The 22,819-nt window shown below is 27.6% G+C and overlaps 2 protein-coding genes across 5 annotated transcripts; both read left to right on the forward strand.

The window, feature by feature from the left end:
- The first annotated feature begins 605 nt into the window (after positions 1-605).
- Positions 606-22,651, forward strand: LOC145180989 (L-fucose kinase-like). 4 transcript variants are annotated; one of them, XM_090071113.1, is made up of 32 exons: positions 606-723; positions 940-1,019; positions 1,674-1,825; positions 1,901-1,951; positions 2,286-2,426; positions 2,620-2,692; positions 2,795-2,895; positions 3,045-3,125; positions 3,217-3,339; positions 3,929-3,982; positions 4,112-4,301; positions 7,757-7,956; positions 9,044-9,136; positions 9,670-9,729; positions 9,876-9,998; positions 10,106-10,207; positions 10,565-10,689; positions 10,925-11,002; positions 11,172-11,308; positions 11,709-11,857; positions 11,944-12,005; positions 14,571-14,655; positions 14,767-14,830; positions 14,929-15,026; positions 15,422-15,456; positions 15,609-15,706; positions 15,838-16,070; positions 16,256-16,474; positions 16,735-16,834; positions 17,519-17,641; positions 18,923-19,023; positions 19,161-19,837. In XM_090071113.1, exons 2-32 carry the CDS (start codon positions 950-952, stop codon positions 19,236-19,238), a joined length of 3,399 nt encoding a protein of 1,132 aa, XP_089927239.1. In that variant the 5' UTR covers positions 606-723; positions 940-949; the 3' UTR covers positions 19,239-19,837. The 4 variants fall into 4 exon arrangements, 2 of the variants coding, with proteins under 2 accessions (XP_089927239.1, XP_089927238.1); XR_016446748.1 differs by lacking the exons at positions 606-723; positions 18,923-19,023; positions 19,161-19,837 and adding exons at positions 20,035-20,200; positions 20,467-20,695; positions 22,421-22,651 and having other exon boundaries at positions 885-1,019; XR_016446747.1 differs by lacking the exons at positions 606-723; positions 18,923-19,023; positions 19,161-19,837 and adding exons at positions 20,035-20,186; positions 20,467-20,695; positions 22,421-22,651 and having other exon boundaries at positions 885-1,019.
- LOC145180995 (ankyrin repeat domain-containing protein 66-like) lies at positions 20,039-20,729 on the forward strand. Its single transcript, XM_090071273.1, has 2 exons — positions 20,039-20,186; positions 20,467-20,729. The coding sequence occupies exons 1-2, from the start codon at positions 20,039-20,041 to the stop codon at positions 20,727-20,729; spliced, it is 411 nt and encodes a 136-aa protein (XP_089927399.1).
- Positions 22,652-22,819: the final 168 nt, after the last annotated feature.

The following is a 22,819-nucleotide window of genomic DNA, read 5'->3' on the forward strand; positions in this document are numbered from 1 at the left end:
AAAAAAAATCATTTTGTAAAGAATAACATTCACTTAATACAGAATAATTGCAATAGAAAGTAGCATAAATATTTTGCTACTGAATTTATTTGCACAGAGGTTTAAGTAAGTAGACATATCCTGTTAGGAAAATTATTTGCTGGTTGGGTTCTTGAGAGATGCTGAGATTTGAGAGTTAGGTCAAAAAAGGAAACTTCACTTATGAAAATTGTTGCTAGCATTTCAATTTATTATTTTTTTGCTATAAGTATCTATTTTTTCCAGTCAAAAAAAAAATTTTTAGTTTTTACACTATTTTAACGCTCAAGTTTAAACCTACTCAGATTTGCAATATGTTTTGGAACAGATTAATACTTATTTAACATGCCACTCATTGTAATCTCAGATAAACTTAGTAAAAAATGTGGCAAATTTTTTAAGCGAAGCAAAAAAATAAAAAGCATAAAAATTAAAGAATTTTGTGAAAAATTGTTCATTTATAACTTTTTTATTTTTGGACTTGATTAATCAGGTGATTTTTTCATTAGGTGATGTATTTGTTAGAAACATACCGAATTTTTATAAACTGAAAGTGCCTCCTCTTATTGGTTTTTATTATCATTTGTAGAAAAAAAAAATTTAGAGTCTAGTTTTGTGTTTTGGTTGTGTTAGAGTCAGTGTTTCCCATTATTTTACAAACAACTTGATCAACTTGGATTGAAGGGTTATTACATCTAAAAAAAGGTGCCTTCGCTTAAATACCTTTTTAAGTTCAATCATATGCTTGACTTTTTTAAAAGAAGTTTCTGATATTTTATATACTTTACTTTTTTACTTGCGAAGAAAGTAGGAATATAGATTCTTCAATAAATTCTAAAATATCAATTTTAGAGTGTCTTTATTGCAGATTGCAACAATAATTTAATGTATTTTTCTGCATGTTTATACTTGTATGATTAGTAGACAAAAAATGAATAAAAAGTGGAATGCAATTGTGATTACATGTTCAGATCAAGATTCTGCTCATGCCTTTCAAAAAGGTAATATTAATAGTAAATGGTTTGTAAATCAAATTTTAGCTTATTTAAGTATGTTATACACACCACTTTACAAGTATCATTTATTATAAAAAATTTCATACACTTTTTTTTTTATCATGCTCATTTAGAAACCATTGAAGAATGGGGATTATGTTATTATATATGATATATATTATTTTTTGTGTAAAAGAATGGGGATTCTTTTTATAGAAAATGTTTGCTAGTAATTGCTGTATTCATTTGCTTTAAAATCAATAAAGATGAAATATCACTTTGATAGTTAGTTAAATACAAAAATAAATATTAAATATTTAAGAGCCAGAGTTATGAAAAAAAAAAAAAAAATTTAAGTAAATGCTGTTATTAATTTGAATTTACGAGGAAGTATTAGGAAATTCAATTTCATTGAGCCATCTATAACAGCAATATGAGGAAGAAACCTAGTAGAATTAAAATTAAAAGTAATATAGCAGCTGATTTGATATATTAAATTTATCTATTGTATAATATATATTTAACTTATATTTTATCTTTAATATAATCAATGCAAGTATTTTATTTTAAAATGATAAATTGATTTTATTAATTTAACTATTATTTTATCTATAATGCTATTAATAGTATTATAAAAAGTGTATTATTGATTTTGTTTAGAGGTTGAGCTTCGGCAACAAAAAATGCTGATTCATCCTGAGACAATCATTTTGTGTGTTGTAGACCCAAGACCAAATATTGGTAGTGGTGGTGCAACCCTTAATGCTATTTTGCATATAACTGAACACATCAGTGCTTTACAGGGCTATACAGTTAGTAATCCAGTTCTAAAACAACTTTATTCAAAAGATTTGATAACCTGTCATTTAGAAAAACTTTTGGTTTAGGTTATATCATCTGATGTTCTGCAAAATAAACACATTTTGATTGTACATATGGTATGTATCAATTTAATGTTATACTATTATTGAATTTTTTAAAATTTATATTTATTTTTTATTTTTGTTGGTTTTATTAAAATATTTTGGATGTTTTTTTAAGAATAATTTGATATATATTTTTATTTTTTATTATATATATATATATATATATATATATATATATATATATATATATATATATATATATATATATATATATATATATATAAAATATGTATTTTTTAAGAATAGTTTGATAGTTACTTTGTATCTGGTATGAACAAAATGTAAGCTTCTAAATATAACTTTGTACCTAGAATAAATAAAAGCTTGTAAATATTACAACTTTTAGGGTCTGAGTACACCATACACAGCCTGTTCTCCAAGTTTCATATCTTTGCCAGCATTTGTAGAGAATATAGATCAAACTGGTGCAAAATTTTCGAGCTTAGCTACACTGTTTGATATCTTTCTGTTGATGGCCATTGATGTTGTAAAGACTGTTTTATTCTCTATGTTTTTGTATAAGTTTCATGAAAAAAGTTTATCTTTAGAAAAGTTATTTTTGAAAAGGCAAATTTTAAAAGAATAGAATGGGATCAAACCACTTAGAGTAATAGATGCAGTGGAACAGAGGTTTGATATCATGCTATTTAAGTCTTTAGTAAATTAGTCTGATTATTTAGGTTTCAAAAGATTCACCAGCAGGTTTCTGGATATGTAATTGTGATCGAATGGTCATCTTGCCACCTAGTTTAAGTAAGGTTTGAATTTGTAGTTAAAGACATTAGGTTTAAAATTTTTGTTGAACAGATTATGGACATTAAGCTGTATAACTGCAAAGTTCTTTTATCATTTTAGAGATAGATTGGTCTTCTGGGAACTCAGTTTATTTGTTCAGTGTGCCAGTAGATGTTGATGTTGTTGCTAAAAAACATGGTGTTATTAAAATCAACAACAAGGTTCTCATGATCAATAACATATGTTAATGAACAAATACTTATATAAATAATGGTTGATAGTTAACTTAATAAGATTTTACTTTAGTTTTTCTTAAATTTCTTTTACATACAAAAAAAGTAATAGTTTTGTCTCTTTTTTAAAAAAACAGAATGAAGTTGCAGATATTATCTATAAAGGAACTGATGAAGATCTTCAAAGTTGTAAATTAGAGGATGGTAAAGTACCTGCTGTAAGCTGTTTTTCATGTAAACTTTTGCGAGGTTTTGTTACTTAGTAACATTTGATTTTTTTTTTTTTGTGTTTTTTTTTTTTACCTGCAGGTATGCGGATTAGTCTTCTTTAATACTGAAATTGCAAACATCCTTTTGAACTTGTGTGTAGTGCCTCCTCTTGAAAGTTGTACTTATCTTGGTCTTGATGCTGGATCTGTTGAAACCAAAAATGTAGACTATTTAATTACATCATTTTAAACATTTGCAAATGCATGTTTCTGATTATTTTCTAGAATATATTTGGTTGTATAAACAAATCTCCAGTTATCAAATGTTATACACAAATGCAGCTAGATATAGAATTGCTACTTTTTTAAAAAAGATTTTTGAAGCAAATTGACTATTAGTTATGTGTGTGTAATACAAATTAAATGCTGATTAACCATTTTCTAAAAAGTTTACTGAAATGCCCTATTGGTTCAGCAAGTCCTATTGGATGAAATGCCCTATTGGTTCAGCAAGTCCTATTGGATGATGCAACAACACTTGCAGTATATTTGCATCAATCAATGGGGGTTCTTTTGCATCAACCAATGTGCCATGTGATTAAATCAAAATAACAAATTTTTTTTATTCTTAAATAACATTTGTTCAAATTAAGATTATAATGTTTTGAGATGATTTTCACATACTTTTTTTTTCAGAGCTTATAAATTGCTTTTCAAGCTAAAACCAATAACAAAATGATATTTGTGTATATCTTGTTGTTTTGATAAATTAATTGATTATTTATCAATCTTAAATCAATCTTCTCTTGTAGCGCACATTTATATCTGATGCAGAAGACTTTTATCGGGCAGATTCATACATAGTTGTAAGTTGTGTTTTTTTTTTGTTTTTTTTACTAAATAAAATTAGTATTTTCTCAACTCATCCTTAATTAGCTACTATCAAGAATTTCTTTCAATCGTCATTTAAGTTTTCATCAAAAATTCTTTTTTAGCTGTCATTGTTCTTTGATTTGCTGCTATGTATGTGCCTAAACATAAAAGAAGCTGATTATGTTGGAGGCAAACGAAGTGGGGTTTATGGTACTGTACATTTTCCAGATCTTGACAAGGTTGATAATGATTTGCGACAACAAGCTAGAAAAGTTTTATACAAATCCTTGCATGGAATGACAATGAAAGCAGGTGCATTTTTAGGAGCCAAAATAATTTTGATGTATGTATCTGTATATGTGTGTATATCTGTGCATGAGTATTATTCAAACATAGTGTGCGTGCATGTACCATGTGTCCCATATGTCACTACTGGAACAAATCTATTTTATTTTTCCAAGTATCTAATCAACCAAATATGAATGATAAATGTCATAGGAATGGGGTTTGTGAATATCATTTAATATGACTGCCATCACATTCCAATATTTATTGATAGCAATTGATAAAATACAGAAGCACTTGTCCAATATTGTCAGTAGTTATTTGCTAAGCAGTGTCTGATATTCAAGTATGTAGATATTTAAGTTTTAAAAGTGATTTGGGTGCATTCACCAATTGTTTTAAATTACTCCAGTATCAAAAGTTGCAAGGCAATAAATCTGGTGAACAAGGTGGTCAGAGCTATGTGATAAAAATGGCAAAGTTAATAACCCTAACCAATAATGAAGATAAAATATGATTGGTTCAACAGGAATGTATATTGTTGCATGTTACATGTTTAGTTTTTGTAGTGACTTATGAGATACGCTGTATATATACATATGCAAACTAGAGTTATAACATTTTCACAAACTCATATGGTCATGGCCTTACAAGATAAATTTTTGGTATAAAAATACTGAAATTCATTGATGTTTTTATTTCAAAAACTTCCCCCAGCAAATTAAAAAAACTATTTTAAAAATTTTGTGACATAGTATGATGGGATAAAATTACACTTATAAGTAAATCAAAATGTATAATATAATTCAGTGATAATAATTGAATAATATGATACAATACAATCATTTGTTTGATGAAATAAACTTCTTATTTATTTTCTCAGCACTTTTGCACTTTATTTCTTGCATGACTTTCATTGGCTGTTTGGCACAAATGTTACTTCTTTCTGTTTGAATTACTAAATTGTCTTTGCTCCAATATTTCTTAAAATTGTGTGTGCTTTCTATAAACTGTTTCTAAAAAACTTTTTCATTAAACTGTTTAATAATTTCTCATAATTGCTTTCTTTAAAAAAATGCTAATTGAACCAAACATCAAACCAAGCTCTACAAATCAGTTCACAAATTTAATTAAGCAATTCATTTAAGAGTAGTACAAAAGCAAGTAGGAAATATGTCGCTCTTTAGAGATTTAAAGGTAATAAAAAGCAAGTAGGAAATATGTCGCTCTTTAGAGATTTAAAGGTAATAAAAAGCAAGTAGGAAATATGTCGCTCTTTAGAGATTTAAAGGTAATAAAAAGCAAGTAGGAAATATGTCGCTCTTTAGAGATTTAAAGGTAATAAAAAGCAAGTAGGAAATATGTCGCTCTTTAGAGATTTAAAGGTAATAAAAAGAAACAGCATATTCTTGATAACATTGCATATTAACGTGCCATTTCATTATTTTAACTCTTATTTTTATGATATATTTGGAGATGTTGTCTATCAAACAAGAATTTGAACTATTGAATGCCTTAAAAGTAAATCCAATATGTGATGTTGACATCCTGAGGTACAGGAAGACTTGTTTCTATAAATTTCTGTTTGATCATTACAACAACTCCATTTCTTACAATTTTTTTTGGCACCTCAGAGGTGTTGCTCGAATATTTTTGTTAACTTTTGAATTTTGAATCTTTTGCAAATTGAATCTTTAGTGACTTAAAAAAGACTAATGTTAAAATCCCTTCAAATATTAAAACTTCTATGGTTTGGAACCCTTTGATCTCCAGAAAAAAGATGAAGCAAAATGTAGATATTGTCCTTAATTATCATTATAAGGGAATTCTACAGTTGAATTGAGAAGACATTTAGAAAAAGTTCATAATATTATTATTAAATTTTTCAATTGTCGGCTCATTTATGCAAAAAGAATGCAAATATGATAAATAAGAAAAATTGCATTCAATCAAATTTGGATTCTATGATAAAGAAAATATGATTGGACAAAAGGTTGGCTCATTTTGCAGCTGTAAATGGATTTTTTATAACAGCAATAGTGAAATCTGATCAAATTTGTAAAAAGCTTTGAGTAAAAAGCTGCTTTTTTCCAAAAGCTCAAGGAGATGTCATGAATCTTATACATAATTATAATAATTTTGAGTTTAGTACAGTAATTATAATAATTTTGAGTTTAGTATAATAATTATAATGATTTTGAGTTTAGTACAATAATTATAATAATTTTGAGTTTAGTACAATAATTATAATAATTTTGAGTTTAGTATAATGATTATAATAATTTTGAATTTAGTATGATTATTATAATAATTTTGAGTTTAGTACAATAATTATAATAAGGAAATTGTTGAAAAAATAAAAATGGCTGTATATTTTAAAAACTTTATTTTTCATTGATGACAGGGTCGCAACAAAAATTGATTATGTTGATAATAACAATAGCAAGGGTACTACAGAAAATCATTTGAATCTATGAGTGAACGATTAGAACAAAGTGAAATTTTAAAAAATTAGAAAAAAGTTTTTGTAACAAAGAAAAAAAAAAAAAGCATTGAAGTTGTAATAACTCAACCCGACATCAAGAAATTAATTTTTTGAAATACTCACTCAAAAATCTTATAATTTGGAAATACTTTAAAGTGTTCTTTTGACTATTCATCTATCTAGTGTTGAGGCTGAAAAACCACTTAGTTTCACTAAAATTTAAAACTGGTTTGACAAATGGTCATTTAGACGCAATAGTTTTCTTAAGAAGCTGCTTTATGTCACAAAAATAACTTTAAAAGTGCATTTAAGATACAATTGAATACTTTAACTAGTTAAGTTTTACTAATAATCAAAGAAATAAAGTGAAATTAAGTTCTCTTTTTTTAAAAATTTTCATGGTATCTCCTGTTATCTCGAGAATGAAAAAAGTCTTGGAAATTTGCACCCCCACCCCCCTAGTTTCATTTGGTATGTGTGAAAAAATATTTTACTTTGTATGAATTATCAGGTAGCAAAACAAAACAAAGTAAAAGATAATTTAATGTAAACAATGTAAGTCACAATGAAAGTAAAATATTCATTCTATAAATCCATAAATTTTAATTTAGTCTATAAATCATTTGCTTTGAATATGCAACTATATTTTTTACCTTTCTTTAACCTGTTAACAAAATTAGTACAACATTTGTATAGAAATATATCCACCTGTGTCCTGGTTTTTGTCAAGGCAAAGCAAAAGAGTACTATGTATCACATACTTGTATTAGTTCTCATCAATTAGAGCTATGAAATCTTAGCAAGTAGATAGCAAGCTATGATAACATTATGATAGGTCATAATGAAAGCTCACGTCCCAATTACCATTATGAACATTATGATAAATATGAAAGTTGATAGCAAGCTATGACCATATGAAATTTAATAACTCTAATACACACTACATGTTCAAAGTTCAAATAATTCCTAATGGAAGCTTTAACTTGTATTTTTTTAGTTGTTTTAAGAGAAGCATTTTTTAACTACATCTCCAACAATCCTGCTGCAATGCATTCACTTCTGTTAAACTGTCCTTATCAACCAGCAATTGAAGTTTCACAAGCATCTTCAGACTGGCTATTAAACACTGTCAAAATTGTCAAAAATAAATTTGCTGAAAGATTTGTTGAGAAACTTTCAGATGATATTCAAAACCATGTAAGCATAAAAATGTTCTAAATCTTTTCTAAGCAAGTATAGTATTTTATTATGGAAATTGCAGTGATGCCTGTCTATAATGCTGATCAATCTTAGTGTTGTAATTAAAACATGCCAAATAGAAATTAAGGGAGAAAAAAAAGATTTAGTATGATGAATTGTTTTGTTTTTTTTTAAACAAAGATTTAACTGCTAATGATGTAAAAAAAAAAAAGAAAAAACTTAACACACACAATTTCTTTTTAAACTTAGCACATAGGATTACTTTTTTTTTGCTCATAAACTTAGCACATGCAAATATTTTTTTAAAGTACTCTAATTTTTTAGCATCACTTTTATAGTTTTTTGGTGATTTTTGACTTTTATTTAAATTCAACTATTCTCTTTCATATGAAGTTTCTAATTTTGTGAAAAGCTTTTTAATTGTATTAGAAGAATCAAACTTTGTATTAAAACAAAGTCATATTCCTATTAACTCTGGCTTAAAACCTAATTTAATTTGAAGTGTGCTAAGTTTACGAGCAGCCTTTTTTTTCTTTTTATGATTATCTTAAATTGTCTCTAATGTCTCTAATGTTTTCTAATGTTTGTATTTAAAAATTGATAAATTAACCAAGAGCTTTCAAAAAATTGTAATGCTTTATTAAAATTGAATTTAAACAAACAAAATTTTAACAAGAAACAAAGTTTGTTCAAATCCAAAGGTAAAAAAATTAAATCCTAAAACTATTTTTCGTTGTAATATTTTGTTGGTTGTTCGTAAAGATTATCTCTTATTTTGTTGGTTGTTCGTAAAGATTATCTCTTATTTTGTTGGTTGTTCGTAAAGATTATCTCTTATTTTGTTGGTTGTTTGTAAAGATTATCTCTTATTTTGTTGGTTGTTCGTAAAGATTATCTCTTATTTTGTTGGTTATTAGTAAAGATTATCTCTTATTTTGTTGGTTGTTTGTAAAGATTATCTCTTATTTTGTGGGTTGTTTGTAAAGATTATCTCTTATTTTGTGGGTTGTTTGTAAAGATTATCTCTTATTTTGTTGGTTGTTCGTAAAGATTATCTCTTTTTTTTTTTTTTTTTTTTTTTCAGAATGACCAGATTGAGAGAATTGTTGTCATCAATTCAGTTGTAAATGTAATGTCTGTTGGGGAAAAATCTGTGTTTCTACACTCATCAGTTGATGTAAGTTTTTTTTTTATAAAAAGAAATAAAGTTAAAATGATAATAGTATTAAAATTACAATCAAAAATGTAAAAAATGAAGTTTTGAACATAGTCTAAACAAATCAATTTTGGTGTAAAATGGTTAAGTTTGTTTTATTCTAAGAAACATAAAACTTTTCAAAAATATTTTTTGTTTACTGGTAAAACCTTTTAAGTGAGTTATTTGTAAGAAATACAGTTTTATGAAGAATTCTACACATACAAAACATGATACAATTCTTTTAAGAGTTAGCCAATCAGAATATGTCGCTATCATCAAAATAAGAACTCCTACGTTTACTAAAATGAGAATTTTTATAGTGTTTTACGTTCTGAAAGATTTTGTGAATTTGACATGGTTTTATAACTAAATCAACAGTATGTTTAAAAAAAACAATTTAGCTAGTAAATAGATTGTCACATAAGTCACATGTCATATGTATACTAACAATGTGATCTAAAGGCAACAAAAACAAATGGCTACTTTTATAGATATTTAAATAATTTACTTAGGGTGGTGTTCTAATTGGTGAACAATGTATGCTTGTGAATATTTCTTCAACAGATTTTGAGGTGAAAAATTACTTTTTGCATGGTTATAATTCATATTTATCAAATGTTATTGTATCAATTTTTTCTTTAATTTTATGATTATTAATTAATTCATATTCTAAAAGTTTTACATTCATTTTTTACTTTTTTATGAGATTCTTTTGCAGCATTTGTCAAGTCCACTTCAGTTACCCGATGCTATGGTGTTAGAAAGATTTTTCTTAAAGTTAAGTGATAACAGCTCATCAAGTACAGCTCTTGTTATGTTTGGGTTGTATGATGATTTACAGGTTTGATAAAATATTGGTTAGAATACAGCATTCAAATAAATATTTATTTTAAAACTTGAATTACTTTTTTAAAAAAAACTCTTTTAGAATATTAACTTATTTTTAAGAAATCGTTGGTTCTTGAGGGTAGCAGTATTTTTAATCAATCTTGGACATCATTATTTGAAAGAACTGGAATTTTAGCATCAGAGCTATGGTCTCCAGATATTGTTAGTGGGTTTTTTTTTTACTTCTGTAATTGTCTATACTTTTCTAGTTACAAAAAGCACAACAATTCTCTACATTCCTTGACTTTATTTTAAAAACCTTAATATTTACCTTTCTTTTACAAGTCTTTTACAAAAACTGTATTGTAAAAACCCTTATTAAGGATTTTATGCTTTGGTTATTTTGTTACTCTTAACAACATTTTGATGACTTGATTTTTTTTTTTTTTTTTTTTTTTTTTTTTATAAAAAAAAACTTCCTACTAATGGTAAATTCAAGTAAAGCTTCTTTATGACATTGCATTGATTTTGGTTTTAAAGTTCTATCATTGTGTTTATTTTTCTAGCCATTTTTTTTAGACTGAGAATAAAAGATGTTTATTAAATGCTCGATTGTATCCAGTTTACAGCCCCAAAGACAAGCTTGATATTTCTTATCTTCTGTGGCTGCAGGGTAAATACAATAGTCACAAAATGGCTGCTAGGTAGCGCCTGCTTGTTAATTTTTTTTTGTAGTTAGTGAAAATTTTAAAAAAATTTTTTTTTTTTTGGGTGTAACTTAAAATGTTAAGTTTGGATCTCTTACTTTTAAAGGAGAGTTAATTTTATTTCAAAAATTTGTATAATACTTTGTAATTTTTTTTCTTATTAATGTTTTGAAAATAAAATTGGTATAAAATGGTTGCAGTATTCTTGGCTTTTTTCATTTTTGTTTTTCAGGTGGAGATGTTGTTGGCGGCTCTCTCTGTTAGAAATACTTGATCTAGCTGATCCTATTGAAGAATTAACATGGAGAAGGTTTTACTAATTTATTTTTTTAAATTAATGTTTGAGCATGGTGTGATTGTGAAAAACTGTTTTCTGTTTTGCTACTTGATTTTGTCAAAAATGTTCATAATTTTTCTTCTGAGTTGTGCATTTTTCAAAAAATAATTCATATAAATATATTTATAAACAAATCATTTAGTAATCTTCAATTTCAAATTGGCAAGAAGAAAGTTGTAAATGATCTTCTCAGCAAATCCAATACATGTTTTTTACCATTCTTCAGAAGTGCAGTACTAGAAGGCTATTTTGATAAACTTTTAGCTTGTTTAGATAAAGGTATTCATGTTTAAAAAATTATTATACATTAATATTTTCATTGTCAATTTTAAATTAACGTTCTATGTTTTTGCATGTCAGTTAACAATATTTTAAAGCTAAGATCCAAATTAGGCTTGTAGACACTAATGCTGACCAGCAATGTTTACCAAGTATTTAATAAGAGATATTAGTTTTAAAATAAAATTATGGTGTTATATCTAATTACGCCAGGAGGTTAGATTAAACCATAATAGGTGAAAGAGGAAATATAAGCTCAAAATTAAATTTTTTAGGGTGAAGTAATAACCTTCCATGTTTGTAATATATGTAGTTAATCTTTTATCATAGCTTTATCTTTAAAAGAGTGTAGATTCTTTTGCAAAAAAGCCTTTTTTAAAAAGTAGTTTAATTCTTTTAGTTGCTATTCGAACAAAAGATTCTGCAGTTCTATCTCGCACATTTGCTTGCATTGCTGATGTTCTAGGAGTAAAAGCAGGTGGTAAAGGTGGTCTAAGGAGTGGACCTGCATCTAACTACTACTGGAAACATGCATTTGATTTATTGCAGGTAATTAAAAGGGTTCATATCTTTCAGTAAATCTAAAAAAAAAAAAAACATTTTGGTAGTAAAAATGTTTTAATTGCATTTTAAAGAAAGAATTGGTTGTAGAAGCTGTTGAGTCGCTGGCTGCCCAGAGAAAACTTTGGTTTTTAAGGTAAATTTTTATGATTTTTTTTTATCCAATTTTCTATTATTGATAGTTGTGTATCATCATCATCATCATCATCATCATCATCATCATCATCATCATCATCATCATCATCATCATCATCATCATCATCATCATCATCATCATCATCATCATTTGTTTCTCATTTCTATCATTTTGCTGAAAAAGATTTATGTTTTGAGTGTCTGATTAATGCGTAGCAGAAGGAGACAGTATAAAGATCAATACAAAACTTTACTATTAAAATTTTTTTTATCCTATTTGAGAGTAGAAAAGTTAAGATTATTCACATTTCTGAATTACTACTTAAATAAATGTATGATTAAAATTAGTAAATGGTTGGAAACTTCAGTATGGTATACAAGCAGTTAGAGAATTATTTACATTAGCTACATACTATAAGAATATGAAATACAAAAGCATGAGTTTAATAAAAGTTCTTTTATTATAAACTTTGCTCACAGTGGGTTGCTGTAAAATAACAACAAGTTAAAACAATATTCACCTGATCAACTTGTCAAATCACCTGATTTAGAATACCTTTTTTCTAAGAATCATTTGATTTCTTAATGTTTTAATAACTTTGGTTTTTTAAGATAAGAAATCATATAAATTCTTACACACCAACTATGTAACCTGTAAATTTAACAGAATTAAATTGGTGCATAAAAACAATAGAGTTGCATGTCTTTTTAAAAACAAGCAATAATGGACTTTTGGAAGTCTTCTAAGTGTTCTAATTAATCATTTTCAATGGATGGCAGCACCAGATTGTTTATCCTATTTTGAAACATGCATATTTTAGTTTTGTTAATATTGGATAAATTTTAAAAACTTTATCTACACCAAGACATGTTCCTTTTTTTTTGTCCACAAATGATTACAGCATGAGCTGTTCTTGCTTTTTGTTTTTTTATTGTATTGCTAGTTAAAAGTTCTTTTACAAGATCAAAAAATCAGTCATGAAAATGAAGTCCTTTGTTCTAAATTGATAATCAGGAGTTGTTCTCTAGAGGTCAGTTCAGTTTCCTTGCTGCTCAATATATCACTTTTTTTTCATTGTGTTTTTTGATTGTCATTTGAGTTATCATTTCTTTAAATTTCTTTAACATGCTTTTCAATCTCAAAAAACTGCTTTTGCATTCATTGTATGAAGGTTATCAACTTAAAGTTGGAAAATTAAATTAAAAATTAGTGTTCCAAAATAGTTTAAAAGATTAGTAAATGTGTTTCAAAGATTAGCCAATACCTGTCTCTAATTTTGGCAGTCTAACTAACACCTGTCTTCTAGTTTTTAGTAAAGAATGTCTAGTAGCTGAGCAATAACTAAAAGTGCAATAACCCAGTAATAGTGTCATGGTAGCATCAACATCTAGTTGAGGAAAATCTCTTTTGGACACAGTTTATTTCAGTATCTCTGTTAATAATCAATGAATGGTTGATTCAGGTGTTTATTCTCTGTATGAAAGCAAATAATAGTACAGCATCCTGCCAACAATAAATAGCAGCTTCACAAACTAAGTTCAAAGAAAGGTTTAAACAAGATACATAATGAGTAAATTACATTACCTCATGAGTGAAGGTCATGAGTGAGTTATATTAAATTTACCTAATGTATTTGCTGCATTGTCATGTGATTGACTACTACAGTCTATAAGATATTACTAGAATACAATAATAAAATAATTATAATTTTATGATGCTTGTTCAATTGAGTTTTTGCTTTTGCCACAAAACCTTCAAACCATTTGCAAACATGTTTGAAACATTTTACAAGACATTGTATACAAGTTAAGTTTGGTGTCATTTTAAAATGTAAACTTATGTAAAATATAAACTTTTATAATGTGCTTCAAGCTTCATTTGTTATGTTTTTTTTTTTTTGTGAAAAAAGTTTTCAGTTTAAAACTGATTCAAAATGAAAGTCAGAAATACTGTGCAAGAAATCAGAGCAAGGAAGACAAATGTTTGTGGAAAGCGAGAAAAAAGCCAATAATGTCTAACTTGTAAGTGAGAAATTGAGTGAAGCTAACATTTACAAGGCTGTTTAAAGACATAAAATGCTGGATCTGATTTCACTATATTGTTTTGTTTTACAAACAACAGATAGAAAAGTTATACAATCAGGACGGTTTTATGCAGATGGTTCAAGCAAAAAAATTTTTAACTTAATTTTCCAACTTTAAGTTGATAACCTTCATACAATAAATGCAAAAGCAGTTTTATGAGATTGAAAAGCATGTTAAAGAAATTTAAAGCTTTTACAGCAATAATACATTTATTGCAGCGATCCCATTTAAATGAATGTGCAGTCAGTTTGTTCACAATATGGAAATGTCCTTGGTATTTTATCCTTAATAAGAAATGAAACTTATAAACTTGAATCTAAAAACTTGAAAAGGGATTTATAAATAAAAATGAATAAGTTATCAGCAAGTTATCAATATTAAATCTAGTTTTTAAAAAGATAAAAATTGTCCTTAACTAATAAAATTATTCTTAAATTTTATATTTTAAAGTTTTATTTGTTTGCTGTATTGTAAATTTTAGACCAGATCTTCTTGTGCGTGCTGCACGACATTATGAAGGTGCTTTTCAACTGCAAGTGAGAAAAGCAGTTGCTACTGCCAAACAAGTAAATTTTAATGAAAAAGTTGTTTTTTATTTACTTGGTTTTAGTTTTTTTTTGGTTCCTTTTAATAATAATTAAAATGTTACTGTTGTTATTTTACTTTATTTTTATCAGTTTATCAGGGTTATACAAAAAGAACCTCCTCCTATCAATGTGTGGGTAACTGCTAAAGCTCCTGGTATTACTTTTTCTAAGTTTTTTTTTTCTAGTTTTATCATTTGAAATGATTTTCTTCTTAAACTTTACTTCAAAGCTGACCTTTTTACTGTTTTTCAGGTCGTCTTGATTTTGCTGGTGGTTGGAGTGATACACCACCTATTTGCTATGAGCAAGGTGGTTTAGTTGTATCAATTGGCATCAAGATTGATGACAAGGTATAAAACTCATATCTTTTTAGCTTTAATCTAGGTAGGTATGTAATGTAATGTAATGTAATGTAATGTAATGTAATGTAATGTAATGTGTGTATGTAATGTATAAAAAAAAATAGTTGAAAAATATATATGTAGAAGTGATTGAAAATAATATAAAAAAGTTTTTTATGAAAGTTTTTTATGTTTTTCATTTATAAATATTTCATAGTTTTAGAGCTAAATATTGTGATACTTTTACTAAGTACAGTTGAAAGATGTATACAAATATTAAAATTGTTCTATACGCTATATACATATATTTTCGATATTTAATTTAAATATAGTTATCTCTTTTATAAGGAAATAATAAATGTTACTAAATGTAGATAGTTTTATGGTGATAAACCTTTTTTTAGAAACCAATAGGATGTCGTATTAAGAGAGTTTCAGAGTATGTTGTTTTCTTTTGAAATTTTAATTTGTAGTTTAATTTTAAAAATTTTCCTTCTAAAACTTTCTATGGCTAGCAACTAAAATATTATTCTTTAATAGCCTTCAGTAGAAATCAGTATTCTAATTTTTTAAAGTTGTATATGTGTTTAGATTAGAAATTACTTTGATAATTGGTCAAGAAAATCCTGTTAAGATTGTGTGTAAAGAGTTTGAAGATCTTATGGATTACTCTCAACCAAATGTTCCTGGTAGAAAAAAGAGTTTTTTCTGCATTTACATCTTTTTATTATCATTGGTAAAAATAAATGTAAAGTATATAGAAGTTCTACTTTTTTATATTAAAAAATTTATATTTGAAGCCTTTTGTTAATTTTCTTAGGGGCTTTACTGAAAGCAGCATTCTTTTGCTCTGATTTGCTGCCTCTGCAGAGCACAGAATCTTTGGCAAATTTTCTCTCTCATAAGCATGGTGGAGGTTTTGTTTTGCAAACATGGTCAGATCTTCCGCATGGTTCCGGGTTAGGTGCTAGCAGTATACTAGCTGGTGTTGTTATTGCAGCTATGTGGACTGTAGCAGGACTTACTTATGAGATGGAGTCAGTATTACATGCAGTAAGATCAACTGTATTTTTAAATTTTGTAAAGATTTTTAAATGTTTGTTTACTGAGTAGCATTTTTTAAATGTTTTTATGACGCTAACTACAAAATGGTGTAAACTTTTAAATTGATTTTTATAAATACATAGCTTGACTTAAAATCTAATAATCTTAAAGAAAATATTGGTTGTTTTTGTTAGGTACTTTACCTAGAACAAATGCTAACTACTGGAGGGGGCTGGCAGGACCAGATAGGTGGATTATATCCTTCTGTGAAAGTTGGTAGCTCAAAAAACCAACTCCCTTTACATGTAACAGCCAAAGGAGTTAAAACACCAGATGGTTTTTTGCAGATTCTTGAGAAACATTTACTAGTTGTCTTTACTGGAAAAACAAGATTGGCAAGAAATATGTTACAGGTAATCTTAATCAAATTTAATTGTATAGTGAAAGTAAAAAATATGATAAATAACAATAAATTACTGCAATCAACAAAAAATAAGTTCAAGCAGTTCACTTCAGTTCAAAAACAAACAGTTCAATTATTGCACTTTTTAAAAATTTCATTTTTGCTTTATTATGTAGTTATTTCTACTTATTTCAATTTCCTGTATTTATTTCTTTTCTGTCTATTTTTATCTATTTTTATTTTAGTTTATGATAACTTTCATGTTTGTAGGATGTGTTACGAAATTGGAATGCAAGAATACCTGAAATAGTTGACACTGCTGCTGAATTGGTAAAAAATGCTGAAAGATCAGTGAAAGCTTTTGAGAACGGTAGAATATATTTCAAATGATTAATAGTTGAATTGCTATTCAAGAAATGTGAAATCATTTATTCCAAAAATATATATTTAGATTTATGTGTTTGACCGGATGTTTTGAAATTTGAGAACCTGTTTAGGGATGCAAAGCTCCTAATTTAGATCTTTTTAAAAAAAATATTCTTTTCTGAACTACAATAAAAACTAAATTGTTATTGTTATGATTTGAAATAATATTGCTCACCATATTACTGCCCAACAGTATATTACTTTTTTTTTATCCTTAGAATTACTTTTGCGCATTCTTTTTGAAAAAAAGCTCTGAAGTGTGCATCACATAAGCTCATGAAAAAAAAGACCATAATGCCCCACCAGTTTTTTGGTGGTATTTAAAAAATCTTAAGACTAGTCTATTTTTGTACTTTTTTAGGAATGTTCTAGTCGATTAGACCTTCCTCGCCCCCAATAACAGTCACCACTTTGTGTCAAAACAGATTTTCAAAATATAACTTTCAGAGAAACCAGAACATTTATGTAATAAGAATATAGTGTTCAGAGAGACCAGAACATTTAGATAATAACATTTGTCATTTGCTCTTTTTTACTTGCTAATGATACTTTATATAAACATGGTTTTTAGAGAGTTGCTTCATATTAACTTTTCCAAAGTTTTAAAAAGAATTTCTTTTCGTTTCAGGGGATTTAGCTGAGATTGGATTCTGCTTAAATGAGTACTGGAAACAAAAGAAGTTAATGGCTCATGGTTGCGAACCTAACGTTGTTCGAAATATCATGGATGTACTTAGACCATACGTCCACGGTAGTTAAATTTTTTCTCAAAATTCATAAACACGATAATTGATGACATGATAAAAATTTAACCTAACTTTATTTAAATAACTGCTTTTTCCTACTTAACTATTTCCCAAATTTTAATTATTCGTTAAACCGTATTTAGTAAAAAAGTAGCGCGCACAAATCCGATTTGTACCTAATTGGATATGGTTTGGCGCTAAAACATAAAAAAAGATGCAAATACACAGGGTGTGGTAGCGATTCGCAAACTTTTTAGAACATTTTTCAAAATAAACTTTTAAAGCACTAAAAAATTATATTCATGGAGGATTAATAAATTAATGCTTTTCCCACCTTAACATTCAATTCGCTCTCCTTTTTTTTTTTTTTTTTTTTTTTTTTTTGATCACTGCCTCAAGCCTAGGTTGAAAGGACTGGCAGGTGCTGATTATATAGCTCCTTGACATTTAGTTCTAAGCACGGGAAGTTTATTAATTTAGTGACTTGACTTATTCTCAACTACGTTTCAAACACTGTAGTCAAGGGGAGTCAGGTCAGGGCTGAATGGTGGCCAAAAGTGTTTGGGCCAGAAATTAGCCATATTGTCCTGAAGACATTGTTGGGTTTTTCTGGACCCATGACAAGGTGCATTGTCCTGTTGAAAGATGTAATTGTTTTCTGGAAGTGTTTTCTTCAGCCATGGCACCACATACCGTCTATTTGCTGTCTTTTTAACATGCTTTTTAGGTTTTTTAGTCAACTTATCAACTTTTTGATAAAAGGAGAGGGTACTTAGGTTCTCTCAGCACTGTCACCTTTTTTCATTTTGTAAAATATAGTTTTAGACACTCCAGAAATACAAATCACTTCAAGTGCAGGCAAACCCGCGTGAAATCAAATTTAAAACTTCAGTTCTTTTGGTTTCAGCTTCTTTTAACTAATGTATTTTTTTATTCACAATTTTATTCAAATCTAAGACGTCCATTGAATGTTAACCAACAAAAAAATGCGGAGGTACTTTATTTAGATCACGAAACCTGGTCAAAAGTTAGTTTGCGAATCGCTGCCGCACCGTAAATTATGCAAATGCATACAACCACTTTTTTAAATCATCGGTATTGAAAGAAAATTTTTTAAGGAAGATGTTATTTTTACAAAAAAAAAAAATTGTACATATAGCTTTAGTGGAAGCCGTTTTACTATTAATATCCGACTGTTTTCATTTCTATCTTTATTACATGAATTAAATTCTATATCACTTGGTTTTGCGATTCGCTAAATTTTATCAAATGATATATAAATATAGGCCAGTCATTGGCGGGTGCTGGTGGAGGGGGTTTCTTGTATTTATTGACAAAAGAGGAAAATATGTTAGGCGTGATAAAAGAGGAACTGAGCAAAATAGAGGTAAATTCAGTGCACAACATTTTTTATTAATTTTCGTAAATATTTCGTTGTTTCTGTTTATTTTCAAAATTTTCATTATTAATGCTATCATTTCAAGTGTTAATTTACGTATCTAGAAACTCTGCATTAATTTTTAGTCAATTCGTGGTAAGGCAACGGTCCATCCTGTACAGATTGATATGGAAGGTTTGACGGTACAAGTTGAAGACCTGTAAAAGATGAACGAACATTTGATTAACTTTCTTATTGATGACCAATACAAACTCCTGTTGCTTGCAAGCCATTTTAAATGCAAGCCATGACCTCGATTTTTTTCATTTTTCACGTTGCCGAATAAAATTTTATAAAAAAGATTTGAAATGTTTGTTAAGTTATTTTTATTGCAAATTGAAACAACGAAAAATTAAAGTTAATATAAATTTGTCTATGGTTTTAGTGTAAATATGTATATTCATACGTATATTTTGCTCTAAAACTATAGACTGTAAATAGTTAAACTTTACTTGTTTTTATAATATTTGATTTCTATGATAAATTTGTGATATTTGATATTTTACATTTTGCATAACTCTTTCGATCTTACTTTTTTTATATTTATTCTTGATCATCGATTATCTTAGTTTTGTGTTTTGTATTTTTCTCCCCATGTTTTATCAGCTTGGACCACTATAAACAATCATTTTTTATCATAAATTATGTTTTGTGTTTTGTATAAAATTGTTACAGATTTTATGACGAAATAATTTAAAAAATATTTTGCTTCATGTTTATGTATTAAAAATAATTTGCAATAAAATATTATTTTGCTGTGATTTATTAAATTTTTTTAGCTTCTAGTAGCTTAAGAAAGTTTTCAAGATTTAAATATGAACAAGATTTAAACTCGACGGTTTTTTTTTCTATTTTGTTTTAAAGTTAAATCTTCATGACTTCTTATTCTTTTTAATGTTTTATAACATTTATATTTCTTTACAACTTTTTATTTTTTTTATTTTTATTCTTGTTGTACAGTCTAATGGCAGAGTTTTTGTGTCACGAATTAGCAGCAAACGGGGAATCCACGCAATTAGAAGCATTCCTTAGAGTTTGCGGGAATAAATCTATTAATTTACCCGACGCAGATTTTAATGGCAAAGCGCCTTTGCACTGGGCTATAATTCAAGGTGTGTGTGTCTGTGTGAGTATATATTTATATAAACTTATCTGTTTCTTATATATATTTTTATGTAAACTAATCTGTTTCTTATAGAGTTCTTGTTAAAATGTAAATAATAGTGATGTAAAGTATCGATGTCCCTAGGGATAGTTCTTAATTTTCATTTTTTTTTTAGGTACCAACAAAGTTGGTACCTAAAAGTACCTAAAGTAAAATTTATTTCACGGTTTCAGTTAAATTTGTTATATACATTTTATATAACATTTTTTTTGATGACTTTTTTGTAGGCCGTTTGAAGTGCTGTAAAATCTTATTGGAAAATGGTGCCGATCCAATGCTTCGTATGCAAGAAGGATGGTCACCTGCCCACTGTGCTGCAGAGATTGGAAACATTGAAATTTTAAGGTTACTAAAAAGCTACTCTGCAGACCTTGGTTGCAGTGATGATTTTGGTGCAACGCCTCGACGAATTGCAGAAATACATGGGCATCGGGAGTGTGTGCAATATTTAGACAGGTTTAGTTTTAATTTGATTGACAAATTACTTTGAATAAAGTTGAACGAGTTTGTGTGAGCAGGAAGTCATATTCTGTTTCTCCTTTGTCCAAAAATTTCTTTTAGTATTTAATTTCTTAGGGGATTATTGTTTTAGTTAAAGTTCCAACGCTGACCTTCATTTTTATAGATTTTATACTTAGGAAAAACAGTCTTAAAAGTTAGGTCTTACTGATCAAATTTGCAATAGAGTAGTTTCCACACCTGTGAGTTTAACGAAAGTTTTCATAATCTGTTAGATTACTAAAAAACTACACAAGAAAATTAGAAATTAATTTTTGCAAACATTAACATAATATTTTAGGAATTTTTTTAAAATTGTTCTCACCTTAAAAATTAAATCACTTACGTACTAAATTCAATCAAACTTTTGAAATTTTTCTAGTCTTATCGTATGTGTTTCACACTTATATATAGTGTTGACACTTATCGTATAACTTAAAATCTGCTTTTGTGTCTGATTTGTAATGTACTCAAATTTTCAAATGGAAGATTGATGCATTTGTAACATTTTTGCTCTGAATTTTTGCTGCTACGTTTAAGATGTCACAACTGAAGGTGAACGTTTTATTTTACGCTTGGACATTTGGTCTGATTGTTTAGGCCATTTTAAAACGTTTTCAATTATATTTACGATTTCTGTTGCTGATTTTAAACTGGAGCAAGCTGTTTTTGGTTGTTACCGCTGCATTTTATAATCAACATTTTCACATCGGCTATAATTTGCACATTCAACATTTCAGCTTGGTGATTAATTTTCATTATTCTGTTGTACGTCATCAGAAAGTTATGGATTTGTCTTAGATAAGGCTCTTTTTCAAAAATGATACAGATGCAGGTATTCAAGATACCTGTAGCTACATTCAATCCTCGGCAAAAGGACTGCCACTTTGCTTTCTTTGTCTTAAAAATAGCGTGGCTGCAAGATATGAGAGCATTTGAGAATAAGGCAACAAGAATTTTTTCATTTTTAATGTAAAAATCACGAAGTTCGATAGAAAAACTTTCCAAACGCCCTGCTTGCTACGAACACTCTTTTTAACAGCATCAATATCATTACGTAATTAACTATCTGTATATTGAGTCTTTGTTTTTAGCTACCAGTTTTCATCTTATTCTTTTATCATGCCGATGCAAATACAATATTTTGTACGATAAGTATGAACTAAAAATAAGTATGGAATCACTTATTTTTAGTTCATACTTATCGTACGAAAATACTACATATATACTATAATGATGAGCAGTTTTGTAAATATTAAAAAATATTCATGTTTTATTTATCTAAGTTCAATTTAGAAATAAACTTTTACGTAATCTTTTCACCTTTGCTAAGCTTGCTTGAGAACCCTCTAATTGCTGTTACTTAAAATCATTTTTAGGTGCGGACGTAATAAATCTGCTGTATTCATAAAAGTAACGATGTATTGCAGTTTCTTTGTATTCAAATGAAAATGCATGCCCATGTTGTTCATAAATAAAATACAAATATAAAAAACAAATAACTACTTGTCTCAAAATTTCTGTTGAATTCTAAAAGCCTACGATAAGTGTCGATTCACGGTAGGTGTGGAAACCACCCCTTTTTCTACAGTTTTTTCATTTTCGAAACATAAAAGAGCTCCAAGCTTGACGCAGTTAAGCTAATTGTTTTCAGCTACAAATATTTTAGCTTTTTTTTTTTAGTCTACGGGCGACGTCGACAAATGATTCCGGTTTGAAACCTCTCAAGGATTGCGAAATCAAATAAAAAGACCTCAAATGCAGATTTATTATCAGTTTGTCAGTTTGTCTTATCAGTTTGTCAGTTTGTCTTATCAGTTTGTTGCTTCGTTGAGATGGTTTAGAAGCAATCTTATCGATACAAGATAATATAATTTGATATAAATGACAATGTAAATATCTATATCACAGAAATTATAAATATGTCTTTCTTTACAACCAAATTAAAATACACAAATAAAAATTATATATTCGTAGAAAAGTTTTAAATAACTATTAGGTAGACAATAATTTATATAAAATAATATTTTATTTAAAATAATTTTCTTCTGTCGCAAAATAAATTTCTTTTAATTTGTCATC

The sequence above is a fragment of the Hydra viridissima genome, unplaced genomic scaffold, assembly GCF_058129835.1.
Source record: "Hydra viridissima isolate aposymbiotic clone 2 unplaced genomic scaffold, HvirCarnegie_v1 scaffold_14, whole genome shotgun sequence".
Lineage (NCBI taxonomy): Eukaryota > Metazoa > Cnidaria > Hydrozoa > Anthoathecata > Hydridae > Hydra > Hydra viridissima.